The 17,829-nt window shown below is 37.6% G+C and overlaps 1 protein-coding gene across 3 annotated transcripts in view; it reads left to right on the top strand.

The window, feature by feature from the left end:
• Positions 1 to 17,829, top strand: part of cntn5 (contactin 5) — a 120,848-nt gene that overhangs the window by 45,996 nt on the left and 57,023 nt on the right. For all 3 annotated transcript variants that reach the window (XM_085131036.1, XM_085131034.1, XM_085131035.1), the window contains exons 3-5: positions 4,916 to 5,122; positions 14,937 to 15,060; positions 15,171 to 15,346. In XM_085131036.1, coding sequence (XP_084987162.1) covers positions 4,916 to 5,122; positions 14,937 to 15,060; positions 15,171 to 15,346 — 507 coding nt within the window. The remainder of the gene's footprint in view (positions 1 to 4,915; positions 5,123 to 14,936; positions 15,061 to 15,170; positions 15,347 to 17,829) is intronic.

The following is a 17,829-nucleotide window of genomic DNA, read 5'->3' as shown; positions in this document are numbered from 1 at the left end:
AGGGCGTGAACACAAAGCGCGGACCCGCTGAAACATCAGAATCAGCGAGCTGCCGTCAGCTGAGAAAGGTGACATCTCACCGATTCTGATCTGCGGGTCCATGCTTTGTGTTTACACCTTTGTGCAGAATCTGTGTACTTGCTCTCATTTACTGTTTTAGCTGTTTGGTGGTTCTTGAAATGTTGTGAGGTTTAACCTGAGATTCTGGCGTTTCGGGCAAAATAAATTAATATTCAAAAAATCAATTCAGGATTTTAATGAATCGATATCACGTTATCCAAGCCAGAATCAATAAATCGATTCTCAAAACCCACCCCTAGTATAATACAATGTAAAAAAAAATGAAAGCTACTTAGACCTTAATATTTAAAAAACACTAGATTATCATATCTGAGTGTGTCAGAATTGTGATAGTCCTACAATAGCTACAGTATGTTATATATTAAATGAAGCCATAATGTTGCTCAAGCACATGAGTATTCTAAAATCCCATGCTCCCTATAAGTATGACTCATTTTGTACTGTGAAAAACACTTCTGGGCTATGTCTTTATGGTTCCGGCCCAGTCTGAATTTGCATCAAAGGCTTGTGTTAATACTCTTGGGGTAAGCTTTTATTTGATTCACTAGTCCTTTGGTAAAAATTACCCCTCATAGTTTTGTACTTCTTAGGACTGGAAATCTCTCAGGTATCCTAATGATTTAATTCTGATTTTAGGCGCTGTGGTTTGGTTACAAAATGATACATGCATGATACATGATACAGTGTTGTAGTCATTATTATTTATCACTGTTAAAGTCTGATGAATCTAGTAACATTATTATTTATTTCCACTGCAGGAAGTATGCCAACTGGCATTGATGAGATACGGCATGTTTACGTGGAGATGTCCTGTTTAGCGAGAGAAATGAGCTGTATGTCCTGACAGTATTTTAAATCTTGACTAAATGAAGTCATTGCAGCTGTCATCTTTTAACAGGATCAACCTGTTTTATAACAAGCTGTTTCCTTGTAATCATTCAGCATCTTTCAACCATTACATCTTAGCTGTCAGTCAAAGATACTAAGTTGCTTTATACATTTTTGCATCAAATATGCTTAAGACCAGTCTGCTTCTGATAGCTTGGCCTCAGCTCAGTTATATGAAATTCAGTTATATATTATGTTCTGAGCTCTGCTTGAATTGCAAAAAAAAAAAAATCAGTGTGACAAACACGATCATAAGCAGAACTTTGTGTGACTCACTCTGTATTCCTGTGTGACTCTAAATGTTCATTGCAGGGCATGACAGATCTTTCTAGTTTTTCGCCAGGGTTTCTTTACCCTACATCAGGCTTACAGGGTCATGTTGCCAGGCTGCATACCCATCATCTCATACATAAGTAACTACAATATTGTGCAAAACTACACCTCATGTCTTTATATTTTGTCTACTAAAGAGTCAGACTTCTTTGCTATTTTTTTAAAGTGGTCTCAAGCAATTGTCTTCAAGTGCTTTCAAGGTTTTTTTCCAAGGTTTCCAATGATTGGATTTAAAATACACTGACCTGACCACATTCATAGATTTATTGGCACTGACCTGTGAATCCCTGAAGGCACCTAACTCTAAGGATGAGACACTTTTGTGTCCACACATTATAGATAACTTAGCAAAAAATGAAATTTAAATCATATCTTTAGGCACTTTGTTACTAGTAGCCTGCCACAAAGAGAGCATCTTTCATGACTGAGGGCCCTCGTCTATGTGGTAACAACTGGGTTTTCAAAGCTCATTTTCAAGCATGTGGGAGAAGTCCCTAAGTGTAGGAACAAGAATGTTCTGAGGGTGAATGTGTCACTGCTGGAAACTGGACCTAATACCATGGGTCAGTTTCTCAAGCAGCCTTGACACATGAGACCCACATTCCATCTCTACAATTCCTTCCCTCCGTAACTGTGAAAGCATGCTGACCAGTGATCGTACCTTTAGACCATCCTGAAGGTCTTGGTATCTCCTGATATGAGAAGTTGCCTGCCCATTAACTCTGCAATACGCTGAAGGGCCAGCTGTCCATACTGCTGGTTGAGGGCATCCATTGTGTTGGTATAAGGGAACCTAAAGTTGCTACAGGAGTCAGCAATAAGCAGCTTAAGGTGATCCAATAATATCTGGAAACTGAAGCGTTTTGTTGCATTTGCTGGGAGAATATTTTCCTGGGCCATCCACAACCATGCAAACTCCACTGGATTTGGGTATACAAAATCTAGAATGGTAGGTATGGGACCCTGTAGTAGCGCTCCTGACCCCCACTGGACTCTGATGGGGGACCATGGTCAGGTAATGCATGGGATGACAAGATATGGCATTATTTTTGTGCCTCTATTCTGGGCGCACATTTAAAAACAATTGCAAGTGCAAATGTTGCATTTTGAGGAGAAAATTATTTTGAGCAAAGAAAAGCTTAATTTGAGCAAACAAAATTAATTGCTGCGTGCAAGAAATGTATTTCAGTGTTTGCTATTATCCATATACTCACACAATAACAGCCCCTCTCACGCAGTTGTTGCATTTGCTCTTGCTCAGATTTCTGCTCTGTGTGCTGACAGATATCTGCGGACCTGCTCTCAGTGTGTTGCTCAACATCTCTGCACCCTACACGCTCAACTCTTTCTGTACACGTTATAAATGTGCCACAAAACCAACCATTCACAGACTTGGATGCGAAGATTCTGATTGGCTGTTTTGTTCTCCAATCAGCTCACTAGCTACTCTATTTCGGAAGCACTGTCCAAAATGTAGCCAAATCCAGTGGAGTGGTTTGCTTTAAGCTAGATTAAAACCAACAATGGTCTTAAAAAATGATATGTTTTATATATAAGCACAAAAGAATGACTTTGCAGCAAGAGGAAATGCAAATTCTGCAATATCAGTTTGCAAAACCTGTTATGGAATAACAAATGTGACTTTATTCTTATAATACATTACTTGTACGCAGAAAATAATTTTGTTCGCTCGAATGAAACTTTTCCTTGCTCAAAATAATTTTCTCCTCAAAATGCAACACTTGCATTTGCAAAATCTTTTTATGTGCGCTCAGAACAGAGGCACAAAATTAACGCTATAGCAGCGTTATATAGCACTTTTTAACAAATACTGCATTTGAAATATTTATGTTGAACATTACAAACAGTGCTAATATAAATGCATTGCATTATTACAATGCCATTAAGCCATATTACTGAGGCTCTAAAAATTAGCTATAATTTTATTTTGGAATTCTCTCTCAAGTTAATACAATTTGTACCTTTCCAGGTGTGAAAGGCACATTTAATGAAGTACTGAAAGGTACTGTTGCAGGCATCAGCAGTGAGAACATGATTTACACCACAAACTAAGCTAATTTTTGGCTGGATAAATGGTTTAACTAACTACCAACCAACTACTAATTGCTTTGCTTTTCAATGTTCAAACTCACAGTATCTTTAATTTCAAATGGAGTTCCATATCCTGTTTCTCAGCAGAATATGTAATACTGTAATTGCCTGCTCTCCATTTGCAGATTGCTTTTTTTTTTTTTTTTTTGCAGCTGACAAGTCCCCAAGGACACATAATTATTTCTCAGTTTTGTTCAGTTCTTTCACAGTACTTTATCATGTAGGGTAAGAAACTCCCACCCTCCTTTGCAGATATCTGATTAAGTTCTTCTTGAGCTTCAAGATTACAGTCTTATGCATTTTAGTTTGAGCCATATATTTGCACAGGATTGGTTCCATAGTACCAGTAATTTTAGCTATTCCTTAGCTGTATCGTGCAGTTGCTTTGGAACGTGTGAAACGAGGATTAAATTTCAAGCAGAAAAATACACTAATTGTTTATGTTTTCTTGAGTTATATTAATAGTATCACAAAAGTAAAACGAATTGGAACAATACCATTAAAAAAGTGGACTGAATTCTTCAGAAATAAGCTGCAGAAATTTATGGTGACAGCAATGACTAGTGACAGCCTCGACGTCTTTTTTCAGAGAGGATATTATTCTGAACCTCCACGGTCTCTTTGACTTTAAAGGAATCTGTTTCTCTCCTGTTCTGTTACACTTACCATTTTATTCAATTTGAGACTTTGATGACAGTAATCTCCAGAATATGCAGTGTGTCTGTGGTTCCTTTTAAGAACTGCATGTTTTCACCTAAGGCATCATAAGTGCCTTTTTAGTCAGTACATCAAATGGTGGTACGCAGCAGATGCTCCAAAAAAAAAACAAAAAAACAGACTGTATGAGAGCCAAATGGGAAAACAGACTCCTAGATTTAAATTGAAGAATAAAAAAAATGTTTAAAAAAAAGAAATTAGAATCTTTATGGGTAATTTCACACCTTTTTAACAGGTACTGTGGTAGTGATTTTGAAAATGACTTTTATATTAGGTGGATATTGGGACTTTAACAGACAGATATTTAATCTTACACAAATCTCTTAGACCTTGTGGTTACAATTTTACTCAGAAATTAGATCAACTATATCATTTCTATGCATTTTTTAGACATTGTTAGGTGTTTTTTTCTGTTTATTTCACTCTCTGAGTTTTACGACACACCTGCTTTCTCCTTTATCTTTGCCTGTGTGCTATGCCTTATTTGTAAGCACTAGTTTGCTCCAAATTATTCTATTCCTTGCAGAATGAAAACTGACTAGAGTTGTTTTGCTGCTGAGTTTTATACTATACACTACACTGGAGTACTTTTCTCTTTCTTATTTATTAAAAAGGTTAGTGCTTTCGTAATTTGTTCTTTCAATTTGGACATTGACTTGCTGTAACAAATATCCACTAAAACTGAATTTGTTGTTATTGTTGACAAATTTAACTTCAGTTGCAGTTAACATCCTGAACATAAATGATTTATCCTTAAACTGTGTTCCACATTTTTTCCCCCCAGATTTCGCAAGAGCTGTTGCAGCACGGCCTATATCATATGCAGCAGTATTACGAATGAAGCCAGACAGCTCTTCTTCAGTGCTCAACTCACGCGGCAGACCTCAACACTACAGCAGTGGGCTGGTGACTCCTGACTGGCCTGCTTTCTCCAGTCACCCCCTGTCAGCCCTGAGTCTGCATAGCTCTCAGGAGGACTATAGAAGCGAAGGTAAAACTAATGGAGCAGTCAAAATCTCAGTTTGTTTTCTCTCAAAAGTTTTTGATTTGTTAGAGTTTGCGTTCATACTTGCATATATACAAGCAAATGTTTCAATAGGGATACATATATATATATATATATAAACACAAAAGCTTATTAACCCTTTATGACCTACCATAGAGCCAAGTTTGCCAGAGCTTATATTATATTTTTACATGCTGTAGTGCCATTGTTGGGAGCATTTCAAGTTGATATACATCAATACAACCATTACAACCCAAATTTTAATAATATGTATGCATTAAGTGCATAGTAATTAAATAAATTGCAAAAAGGTGCAATAAACTACCAAATAATTGAAAATCGTTTTTGTTTTTTTAACATATATTTCTAGTTATTTAATTTAAGAGGCCTATCCCTCAAAACTGTAAATACAAAAAAGTTGCACAAAATAGTTTCCCACCACAGGAAATTTATTTTAAGTGTCTTCATAGTTTTATTTTTGAAATATACCAATTTTTATATACTGCATGAAAAAAAAATATTATAATGCAAATTTGCAAAAAAAAGCAGCATATGCATCAAAATAAACTATTTCCAGCAGTGCAATATGAGTCCTAAGCATCCCAGAAACGACACAGAAAGTCATAAAGTCAAACATAACTTTTAAAAACACCAGTATATGCTCATAAGGCCCTGATGGTAAGAAAACTACATTTCCGCCATATGATGTCACTTCCGGTTTCAGGCAGGTCATGGCGGACATGCGATAGTTCGCGCTGATGGACATAGGAAGTGGTATGAACAGCTGATCGCATCGGCAAAGCGTGTTTCTGGAATATTATGTTTTTGTTGCTGCAAGTGCTTTTTATGCAGTTTTTGCAAAGCTATATGTGGAAGGAAACTGTGACCTAGAACAAGCTGATGGCATAAAATGTAATTACAACTTCTCCGGTTTCATATGCAAAAAAAAATTATTGCGCTAGCTTACATGGTTGCAGTTCTACCGGGATTTAAAAATAGTTATGCAAAACGGAGCATGCCGCTCCTACCGGCTTTAAAGGGTTAATGGGAGAATTTGGACATTGTTTTTGCTGCATAGAAGTCATCTCCCATTTTAATTTACACTTTATAGTATACATTGTTTAGCAAAGTAGGAAGAGAAAGCTGAGTATGTTTTTTTCTTTTATGGCATAGTATGTCTTACTAGCTATCAATATCAGCTTCTAACTCCTTATAAGTAGAGAGTGGCACTTTTTCACGCTATTTTCTGTTGTTAGTTCTGGATTACATTCTCAGTCGGGGTCAACTACTTTCAAGTCAGCCTATACAGGAGTAAGACCTGAATTGTGAAGTTCAGATGACAGTGTTCTCACCCGCCAAAATGAGCCTAACCAAAAGGGAAGGCACTCCAGAGTTTGACTGAGCTCCTCCAAACGTAATTGGTGTGAATGCACTCTGCTATGTCTGCACTCTGGCAAATGTTTGCCATATTAGGTTAGACTTTATATGTTTCTCTCTGTTTAGGTTTGGTCTGGAAATGAATTGTACCTATCCGTTATCACCGCATTCTCCGGGGAGACCAGGGTCATGCCCTTTGTGAAATTGAAGTGGGATCATTGCAATATTGTGCTCACTGTGCTTCTGCCAGCATAGAAAGAAATAATGGATAGCTATGTCAAAGACAAGATGTAATACCCCAAATGCACAATGGAAACACAACATCATAAATTTACATGGGTCACTTAGTGTCCTGATTTCAAGAATTAATAAGTCTTGAGGATCTAATGACACATTGATGCTTTGATGTGATTAATTATATTATGCTTATTGCATCTGGAAGGCTCATTAATGGAAATCTGAAGCAGTTCCTCTATTGTCAAACCGGATCAGTAGTTCCTAATAAAGTGAGTCATATTAGAAGCAGGCATAAAATTATAATATCTATCCTTTTTTTTCCCCATTTTTTGTTTCCTTTGTTACCTTCTTTTCTGTTCCAGGCGCTTGTCTATTTCTTTCTGCCTATCTTTCTGCCTTTTTTACTTTGTGACAGCATTATCACTAGGTAGCCATAAAATGACTTACATCTATATAACCAAGGTGAGGGTAATGCCTCTCCACTGTCAGTGTTGACAGGACCATTATACCATTGCACTGGATTGATGTTCAGTGGATGAAATGGATGCCAACAAGTAATGTACCGTTGGTGGATTGAAGGGGGTATTGAGTTTTTTGACTCTATGACTGACAGATGGCCATGACACTCGAAATTGAATGACACATATGCTTGTGTATGTGTTTGTATTTTCTACAGACAAACACATAAACAAATACAAATGCACTTAAAGAATGATATGTTGGTTTTTTTTTATCCAACTCTCAAGTGTTTTCAAATTATCACAAACATGTTGGTTGAACAGCTCTTCAGTATTGCTATGAAGAAGTCATTGTCCCATTCCTGATTAGTAATTTGTTTGCATATTTGTCATACTTAAATGTTTCAGACACATCAAACAGATTCTCCTATTAGACTAAGATACCCAGTGTAAATTTTAAAAAATGTAGATTTTAAATGAAAATACCTTTCATTAAGAAAAAAAGCTATCCAAATCTACCTGGCAAAAGTCATTGCCCCCTAAACCTAATAACTGGTTGTGCCACCATTGGCAGCAAACGTGCAATCAAGCATTTGGCTGTTAAGTTAATTGGGATTCCTAAATTGGCTGTAGGTGTAAATGTGAGCACGAGTGGCCATCTGTCTCATGTCTGTTTCTTTGTTAAACCTGTGATGCACTAGCAACCTATCCAGGAGGCTGTCTTTGGAGTGTGACTAGAAGCCTCAGAGGGAACCCACACAGACACAGGGAGAACATACAAACACACTGAAAGGCTCCAGCCAGATGGTGGATTCGAACACAGGACATTCTTCCTGTGAGACAACAGTGTTAACAGCATCACCATGCTGCCCCTAAATAAAAATAAATGCATTTAAAAAGTGTTTAATCACAGTTAATTAATTATTTAACAAGAAGGGTAGTTACTTTTTTCCCTTAATAAGTTAAATCAGCAATTAAAAGATAAGCTAACTTTTATTTGTCCCACGTGTGGGAAATTTGTTACAGCAGAAAGTGGAGAGTACAAAGTTACAGTAGCAAAAATTAAGAAAAAACGTTTGAATAAGATAAGAGAATAAGAATAAGAATAAGATACTATATACAATAGAATAAAAATACTTTATACAACAGAATAAAATACAATGTTGTCAGAACATAATTTTGTATTTACTCAGGTTGTCAGGTTTTTTTTATATAAATTTAATTAAATTGTGTCAAATAATTGAGGAAAAAATTGTCCTTGAAGCGCAGATTCTTTCCCAGAAGCCTTGAAAATTGAGGGAAGTCTGGAGCCTGTTTATTTCTCCTTAATTGAGTATGTGGGTTGCACCCATGAAAAACTTTAGACAAATTGACATTCAACAAATGTATTAATTTAACAAACAGGTACCTCGGTAGCATCTGGAACAACCATGCACAGCTGCAAAAGCCTGGCCTTTCATCCTCATGCTAGTGACCAGCATAGTACCACACTGCTGTGGGATGGCATCTCATTCTTCATCCAGCATTTGCAGCAAGTCAGCCAATGTGGTTGTGTGTTTCTGACATAAACAGCATGCGAAAGCTGATCCCACAAGTGTTCAGTAGGGTTAAGTTCAGCACTGTAGGCAGGCCATTCCAACCTCTACACTCACAAGGGAGTCTGGAGGGAGTCCCTGATAAACCCTGCTCTGTGAGGACGAGTGTTGTCATGTTGGAGGATAGAGTTCAGTCTCAGACTGTGGAGATATGGGATTGCCACTTGTTGCAGATTCTCAAGTTGATCTCTCAGTGTTGAGATTGGCTCCAATGATGACAAACGTTGCCAGTGAGGGATATGCTGCCCAACACCATCACACTGCATCCACCAAAATCCACCAGCTGCCAGTGTACCCTGTCTCTGACATCCCATATTTATGGAACTTGGCCTTGAATTTGGAGAGGGTACTAGGACACATTAAAATAATGCTGCAACCTGGGTTATGCAGAACATTAGCTTGAAGTTGCCCTGTCCAGATCTTTGGAGCAGACACCAACTGAGCACTCTAGCTCTTTCTATCAGTCTATCAATCAATGATTCAATCATTCTTTTTGTAATGTGTCCTGGTGGATTTCTCTGTCGATGTTCTCCCTGTGCTTGTGTACTCCATCAGAGTACTCTGGCTTCTTGTCACACTCCAAAGACAAACTTCTGGATAAGTTGCTAGTGCATCACAGGGTTAACAAAGAGATAGCCGAGAGACAGACAGCCACTCGTGCTCACATGTAGACCTAAAACCAATTTAGAATGTTGTAGGAGGATAGAGTTCAGTCTCAGACTGTTAACAGTCATGCCTTAGACTGTGGGAGGAAACTGGAACGCTTGGAAAAAACTCAAACAATCACCAAAAGAACATTCAAACACCATACAGAAAAGTGCCAGTCATTCAGTGGTTCAAACCCTGAGGCGACTGTACATAGCACTGCCCCACCGTACCCATAGTAAAGTCAGTTAAATCCATATTATGCTTTTGCATTTGAGCGCAAACAGAATGCATATTAATTTTTCCTGTGGCTGTCTGCACAATAATGCATTGTAAATAATATACTTTGTACCAGAATTACAGTGTTGCCAAGAAAGACAGTGATAGTCATTTATTGTTTAGGCTCCAGCACACTGGATTTAAAATTAAACACTAAGTCTGAAGCTTAAGTGTTAATTTTCTGCTTTAATCTGAAGGTGTTTACATCCTCACTGATTGAACACTGTAGGAATTCTCTTCCTTGTTAAACATATTTCCCTCACTTAAGGGGATGAAACTGAATTCAAATATTCAATGCTGCTGGATGTTATTATATATTCTATATTATTATCAGATGTAATAATATATCATTCTTATAATAATATGATTTAGACTGATGAATTAGGTCCACATATGTGTATGCTGATTGACATCAAAATAAAAATGGGTGCTGCTCAGCTCGGTATTATCTAATATCACTTCCTGAGTTTAATTAAGGTTTTTAGCTTGTCTGTCCCTATGTTTTTCTGTTCCTGCAATATATCAATATAAATATAAATATCATATAAATTCCATGTGAATGTATATTAGGATTAAATGATAAGAAGTCAGTTCTGGCATTTCCTGCACCTTTTAGCAACATATATTATATGTTATGACATGGACTCACCTGAAACTTGATTGTGTTTGAAATATAAATATTTTAATAATTTTCAGTGGCCCATTCCCTAAACTAAGCAGGACAGGTGCAGCACACTAATATTGCCGAGTTTATGTCTGAATGTGCAGACAGAGAGCCGTGTAAATAAGATGCAGAAAATGTAAAGACCTGATGGGCTTCTTTTATTTTTAGAACTAGTAACACTGCAAGGACTGACATCAGTTGCTTTATATGCACTGTAAGGTTTGCAACTTAATATTGATTCATTTTCCTCCAGTGATGAGGATATTACTTCAAAAGCTATTTATTTCCCTGTAGAACAATGCATTGCTGACAGTATGAAAGAGATTATATACAGCACGGGAAGAAAAAACAACATGATTCTCGTTTTGTCATTGGATTATTTCTAAATAGTGGCAAATACTCAAGATTGAGTCACTCGTATTGTTGCATTGCTGACATTATGTACCAGATCAAATGCAGTGTCAGCTAGTGATGAATGCCCTAACTGTGTATTAAAATGGGTTCTGGGGATAATTCTCTGATTGTTATTGCCATGTTTATCTTCCGAATGTTATCTCTCCAGCTCTCACACACGATGATGCTCTGCTCTTAATGACAACGGTTAACTGAACTAAATCTATGGTTACAGTTGTGGCCACAAATGTGACAAATATTTTGGATGTCAGAGCCAAAACATGGAGACTGTAAAAACCAATCTTGAGAAAGTGGCTCACATCCAAACTGGGTGCTGCAAGAATTTCAGTTCAGTAGTAGAGAATTCAATTGAGGATTGAGGAAGTTAACTAAATTATAAAAATTAGATTTTACACTAGCAAAGTTGCCATTAACTGAATGTCCTGATAGATTCTGAAACTGTTAGTGTTATCAGGGAAAAAAAAATTTTTTGTGACAAAATAAAGCAGAGTTCTGTTATTTGTTTCTCTTTTCTCTCCTAAACCAATTCAAAAGTATCACATAAATAAACAGTATTGCAAAATAGTATAAAAACCTTCCCTAAGGCCAACTAAAGCAAAATGCTCAGTGTAATTATGCCTGTTAACCAGTTGGTTGTTAAGCTGGCTGTACCATTGGCAGTGTGTGGAGCCACTGCAGGTTGGAAGTTCAATGATTATGAAGTTAACAAAAATAGCTGATATTATCATGCTTAGCTTTGAGTTTTTTAATGTCAATGAAAGGTAGGGAAGGTATGTGTTAGTCTCTGAAGAGGGCATGCTGCCGCTTAAACTACTGATTTAAACAGCAGCATGCATGACTTTTATATATATAAATATATATGTTTTTTTTCAGCTACTATATTCTCCTGTGTCACATGCAAACTTCAAAGAAGCTCTGTTTACAGAGCTTAGAATATCCCTAAATTCATCATCTCACAGAAAAACAATTCTTTTGAAGAACACAAGATTCAGCTGTCTTTTGCAATGTCTGTAAATCTGATGTGTAATGCAACGAGGAAGCCTATCGTACAAGGTGCATCACTTTTCTGTTACCAGCCGAATGAAACAAAGAGCACTCGGAAGAAACAACGCAACTGTAACAGGGACTGTCAAGCAGAAAACTCCAGGGCTGAATGATACTGAAATAAATAAAGAAATTACTGACATTTCGCTTCTGTCTGTTATATATTTCTTTTTTTTTTAAAAAGGCAGGCTTTGTCCCCAGCTGACTTGAGAAGCTCTGTTTAATAATAATTAATTATTCTACAATCTTTGAGGTGATTTTTTTTAGGGATGTGCACCAGTATAGAAAAACTGAAAAATATTTTTCATACAATTCGTATACTTTAATACTATACAATACACCGAACACTAGAGGAGACGCCCCTCTGAAGGCCCATCATTATTGCTCCCTTCCTCAGGAGTGAGACTATTTTCTCCAGCACCATGCTTGTCGCCGAAAGGTGGATGCTCATGGCAGAATGTGTAACCCCTCCTTAGCAGGTCCCATTTTGTGAGAGGGAGGAGTTGCAATCTGTTCAGAGAAAAGCAGAAGACTGGCACATTGAGAGAGGATGTACCCATGTGCCCTGTCCTGCTTGCTGGCAAGAAGGCTGCAAGGACGCCTGCACAGTTTTGTTTGGCCTGCACCCCAAACTCAAATGTTGCCTTTTTGCTAGACGCTCATTTTGCAGTCTGCTGCTCAATAGGTAACAAACTGGATGTTTTGTAAATGGATTTTAAAATCTATGCACCAAAGAACCCTTCAGTCGAAGTAAATCAACTTATATGTGTCATAACAATTTAGTTTTCCTTGTCTGACACATATCCTCTGATGTGATTATTGACACATTACTGTGTCAGTGCTAGAAGGACATTGAAACCTCCAAAAAACATTAATGTCTGGGTAAGTTTTTTGTAACCTGTAGTTCAGTGGCATTTACAACTAAAGTTTTCTCTGTTGTAAAACAATCGTGTCTTGTATATATTGGTAGAGCAAATTGGTTGACAGTTTCATCTTAGCTCTTTCATTAAAATCTGTTTAATGAGGTCACACTGTAGGTACCTCTGGACTCCTATCAACCCATGTGTCCCCCATGTATGCTCCACGCTTTCAACTAAAAGAACAAAAGTATGACAGTTTTCCCTTTGAACTGCGCACATGTATTTGATGACAGTTGTGCTCTGTGCCTTAAAATGAAAGATCAAAAGTGTTCAAAATGTCATATTTCTTTGCTTTTGGGATATCCTATGAGTTAGGAATTCAGTGATGTGGTGACGCATGGCTGGTAATTTTCTAGTGCGAAGTATGCATTTATAAGTTTAATAGTTCATTTACCTACTGCTTACTAATAACAGAGGCTAAAATGATGATCTAAGATAGTTTTTTAACTTGAGGTCACAAAAGTGACAGAGTAGTAAATGCCTCTAAACAATGTGCAGTTATTAATTTGGTGTAAGAAATAAAGATACAAGATAACTGATGTCAATAAAAAATAAACAGAATATAAAATGAACTGTGGAACAATGGTCAGAATTCCCATTGTTCCAGCTTCAAGTCTTCTTCCTAGAAGACTTGAAGCTTTTATAGCTGCAAAGGGCGGGCTGATATTAAACAATGTGGATTAATAACGGATTGTCACTCAAGTTCATATGCATATTAAGGCAGACAAGCAAATACTATTTTCAATACAGTGTATTTGAAATGAGCTTGTGTTCCAATTTAAACACAATGGTCTGTCTTATTACATTTGTTTGTATGTAGCAATTGATTAATACCATATTAAAGCACTTATATTAGAGTTACATACAGTAAATAATTTTGCTGAATATCAGACAAGGTCCTTTTAGTGTGTGTGTGTGTGTTGTTGTTGTTTTTTAATTTTTTTTAATATATTCTTGTGCTTGCCGAGTGTGTTATTTTAAAAAAAGAAAGAAAGAAATAGAGGCCTGGTATCCATCATAGCAAAGAAGGTAAACACTGCAGAAAGATTGACAGAAAAAATAATGCTTGTGTTATAATATTCCCTCCAACAAATAAAAAAATGCCTGTTTTTTGCTCAGTGGTAGCATCTTTAAATTATTCTGTAAAAGGACAGAAACAAATCTGTAAGAAGAGAAGATGGATAACAATATCATACTGTTATCAGTCCCCTAACATGGTTGTTTACCATTTGTTTAGCAAACTGTATGTGCTTGGATATCAAGTGCAAAGCCCAAATAGATAGAAGATGTACACTCCCTGCTTTGCACTCCCAAGCCAGGGCAACAAAAATACTTTAGTGAATAGCAAAGTCAGGACCATCACTTGTCTTTCGTTAATCACTCGCCCATTTAGTCAAACAGCAGTGTGTCCAAAAACGTCTAAAAGAAATGAGATAAAAGCTTAATGGATAATCTTAAAGGTTTAACTTATATCATCATTCATTTTTAACATAAGAAACCTAAAAGATTACCCTGAGGAAAGGATCACTTCTAACTTCAAAAGCTGCTCAAAATTCAGTTTAGAGTGCCATTTTGAGGATTACTCAGTTCTTTGTAATGTTAGAACTAACAGATTAGTTATAAAATATATCGCTCAATCTGGAATGCACTAATTAGCCACAATATTAAAAAACAGACAGGTGAAGGGAATATTTTGTCCATAGTGCAGTGACCTTCCCTCAGGTCCTCACATATATCTAGCTGTTACTTTGACATGGACTAACCAATGGCAGCAACCTCCCTCCACAGGAAAATGTAACCTGATGTCTTAAGAATCACAACAAGGAGTCCATCAACCTAGCCTCCAAGCTCTCTAGATCCCAATCTTGGTGACCATCAAAAATGCACCAAAGCAAGTCCAATCCACAGCGCCCCATCTTATAACCTAAAGTCCCCAAACCCCACAGTGCACCCCAGACTTGTCATGTCCTTGCCCTGACTTGTCAGAGCTGTTTTTACAGAATACGTGATACACAAAATATTAAGCAGGTGCTTTTAATGTTGTGAAAAATTGCAAATTTTCTACTGTTTCATGCACAAATCAAATTCCAGAGTTCATAGAAAGCCCCTTGGCACTTGGTTATGATAATTATAATCATCTTTTCTCCATCTTTTCTTTTGTTGTAGAAAATGAAGAGTTTGGGCCTGTTTTTATCCAGGAGCCAGATGATGTTATTTTTCCTTTGGATTCTGATGAAAAGAAAGTGGTGATGCACTGTGAGGCACGGGGGAATCCACCACCCACATACAGGTGTGGCATTTGTTTGTGTGTGTACTAATTGAAATTTCAGCTTTAATTCTAAATTAGCTGGTCATTCATCACAAATATAACAAAAACCTTATTCCTCTTATGTTTTTCAGTTGGTACATCAATGGGACGCAGGTAGATTCAGAGGCAGATTACCGCTACACATTCATCGACGGAAACTTAATTATTTCCAATGCAAGTGAGATCACTGACTATGGAAAGTACCAGTGCAAAGCAGAGAACAGCATTGGGATTGTCCTCAGTCGAGATGCTTTATTACAGTTTGCATGTGAGTATGATTTCTCTGCTTTATTACACCAACTTTCTACCTAGTAAAGTTCAGATAACCACACTGTAAGTCAGTATTGATTAAAACAAATGGAAAGTGCATTAAATTTTTGTCAGACTAAGAACTTCTATGAAGCAAATACTTAGCTTTAAGCCCTTTTGTCTCTCTGAGTCAAAATAGCCCTGTTTGGTTCTAGGGATATATAAACACTATGCTTTGTTTTGTTTTGTTGCTGCATATAGTTCCCACAAGCTCCATCTGATACTGCTAAAGGGGTATATGCACTCGAGTGCAAGTGTTAAATGAGACCAAACTGCACGTTTCTTCCCACAGTGTAATAAATATCAGAGGGCAAGGCAACAGCACACATGGAATCACCAGGGACACTATGCTTTAGTCAAAATGCATTGTTGGGGTGCTCTACAGTTTCCTCAGGGGCAATGACTATAATACTCTTACCAGTAGTTTACCATTCTCAGTCACTGAGTTGTTGCTAGAAAGAAAGGTACACAGTCTCATCCAGTGTTATGGAGCTTTAGAGTTCCTACAGAATTACTTAAGAGGCATCACTAGATTGGCCTGCAGCTGTGTAGCAGGCAAAATGGATGAACTTCTCTATAAAAACGCAGCATTTCTTGACGCCCAGAGAACCAAGTGCTTTCTTTACTTTTGGTTGCATTCATTCACAAAGTTTCATATATATCAATATGATCCAAGTGAATAAAAATCAAAAGAGGACCAGTCCTAATTTAAGTGTAAGGCAGATTGCTTGGCAGGCTGGAATGCCCAGATGGTAAAGCACAGGCTTCAAAAAAGTTGTGCCTGTTTGTGAGGAACGCAAGATGTACTTCAACATGTACCCTCATCTGTGTTCTCAAAGAGATCCAGATCTTTTTCTCCTCCTTTTTAAACTTAAGGGTCATGTACAAATTTATGCTTGAGTTTTTTACTTCTAAAAAAAACCAAACTAATCTACAACCAATTTATCAGGTTGCATTATCTATACCTAAAATTAGCATTATTTTACTGTTATGCTGTTATTATCCCATTTAAGCACCTAGTGTATTTATTAGTCTAAGCCCAAAGCATAAAGATGGTGAACATGGCAAACATGGGAAAGTATAGAAGGTGTTACCTTTGTGAACTCCCTTATGCCGGGCTCACACTGTGCGATTTTTTCAGTCGCGCGATTCAGCTCCTGCTCAAACTGTACAATTGACTCGCAGGGGTTAGAAGTTCGTAGGTCACGATGCAGATTCTCACACTATACGACCCGAGTGCTCTGATGCGACCCGAGTGCTCACACTGTGCGTCCATAAAATGAAGGTTATAACAGAAATTCTGTCGCTCGCTCTCCCTCTCTGTCTTTCACTCACACAGACACACCACCACCATCAACGGCTAATGAAAAACATTGATCAGGCAGCTGTGATTGAGCAGCAATGTCTATCCAACTATTTTCACGGTTGTTGTGGTCGTGATAATTTTGTGAGACCACATCGAAAAGGCTCGGATGAGCTTTCCAAAGTTCTACAAGTGTCTCCATCGCTTGTGTCCAGATCACACGCTGCACTGCCGTGCTGCGCCGTCTTTTTCGCTGACGTTTGTGTTTGCGCGTGCGCAGTGTGAGCAGCTGCGGCGACACCCTCACGACCAAGTGATTGATGATCGGGAGCTGGTCGTGAGGTGTTAATCGCTTCTCGTTACCCCACGTATACTACACGATGCACGACGTACGATGAAGGCCAAAATCGGGCCGATCGCCAAAACGGTCGCACGACTCAAAAATCGGCTCAAAATGGGCCAAAAATCGCACAGTGTGAGCCCGGCATTAGGTTTCACAGTGGAGGACCCTGATAGCTAATGCTGTTGACTATCTCAAAGTAGTTCTCATATCCGAGGCAATGGGTATAAGAATAGATACACGTGAGTGAAAATTTAAAAGGTAAACATGAACCTTCATCCTTTATAGTCAGGGAATCCAGTGGATATGTTATACTACTGTGGGTATTTTGCTGGCGTTCTCATGATCCACTCGGTTCCTCTTGGAGAAACTGGTGATTTTAAATTAATACAAAGTTCCACTGAAACTTTGTTCAACTAATTACCGTACTTCCCATACTAAGACACTCTGTTAATTCATTTAGGGTTTTTCCCCCTTTTAGGGTATTTGTTTTTACTTAGAAGATGGTTAAGTAGTGTGCTTCTGAAGTTTTAGGCCTTACACAACAACTTCAGACAGCACTGAATGACAGCAAATGTCTGTCATCCCCAGTAAGATTAGGTAGAGTACCAAATCAAACTGTAGAGTCCACCATTGTTTTGATAAATTTAAACTGTCTTGGCCTGACTCTGTATCAACCATCATATTTAAAGAGGCACATTTGTTGTTTTTCAGCATTGTGTTTTAAAGAATCAATTTTCTGTTTTGCAATGGACTCGTTATGTATAACTTTTTTAGTTTTGTGTAAATACTTTTTACG

Source organism: Neolamprologus multifasciatus, chromosome 14 (genome assembly GCF_963576455.1).
Source record: "Neolamprologus multifasciatus chromosome 14, fNeoMul1.2, whole genome shotgun sequence".
Taxonomy (NCBI): domain Eukaryota; kingdom Metazoa; phylum Chordata; class Actinopteri; order Cichliformes; family Cichlidae; genus Neolamprologus; species Neolamprologus multifasciatus.
The sequence above is the reverse complement of the archived record's forward strand: the minus strand, read 5'-3'. Positions and strand labels throughout refer to the sequence as shown.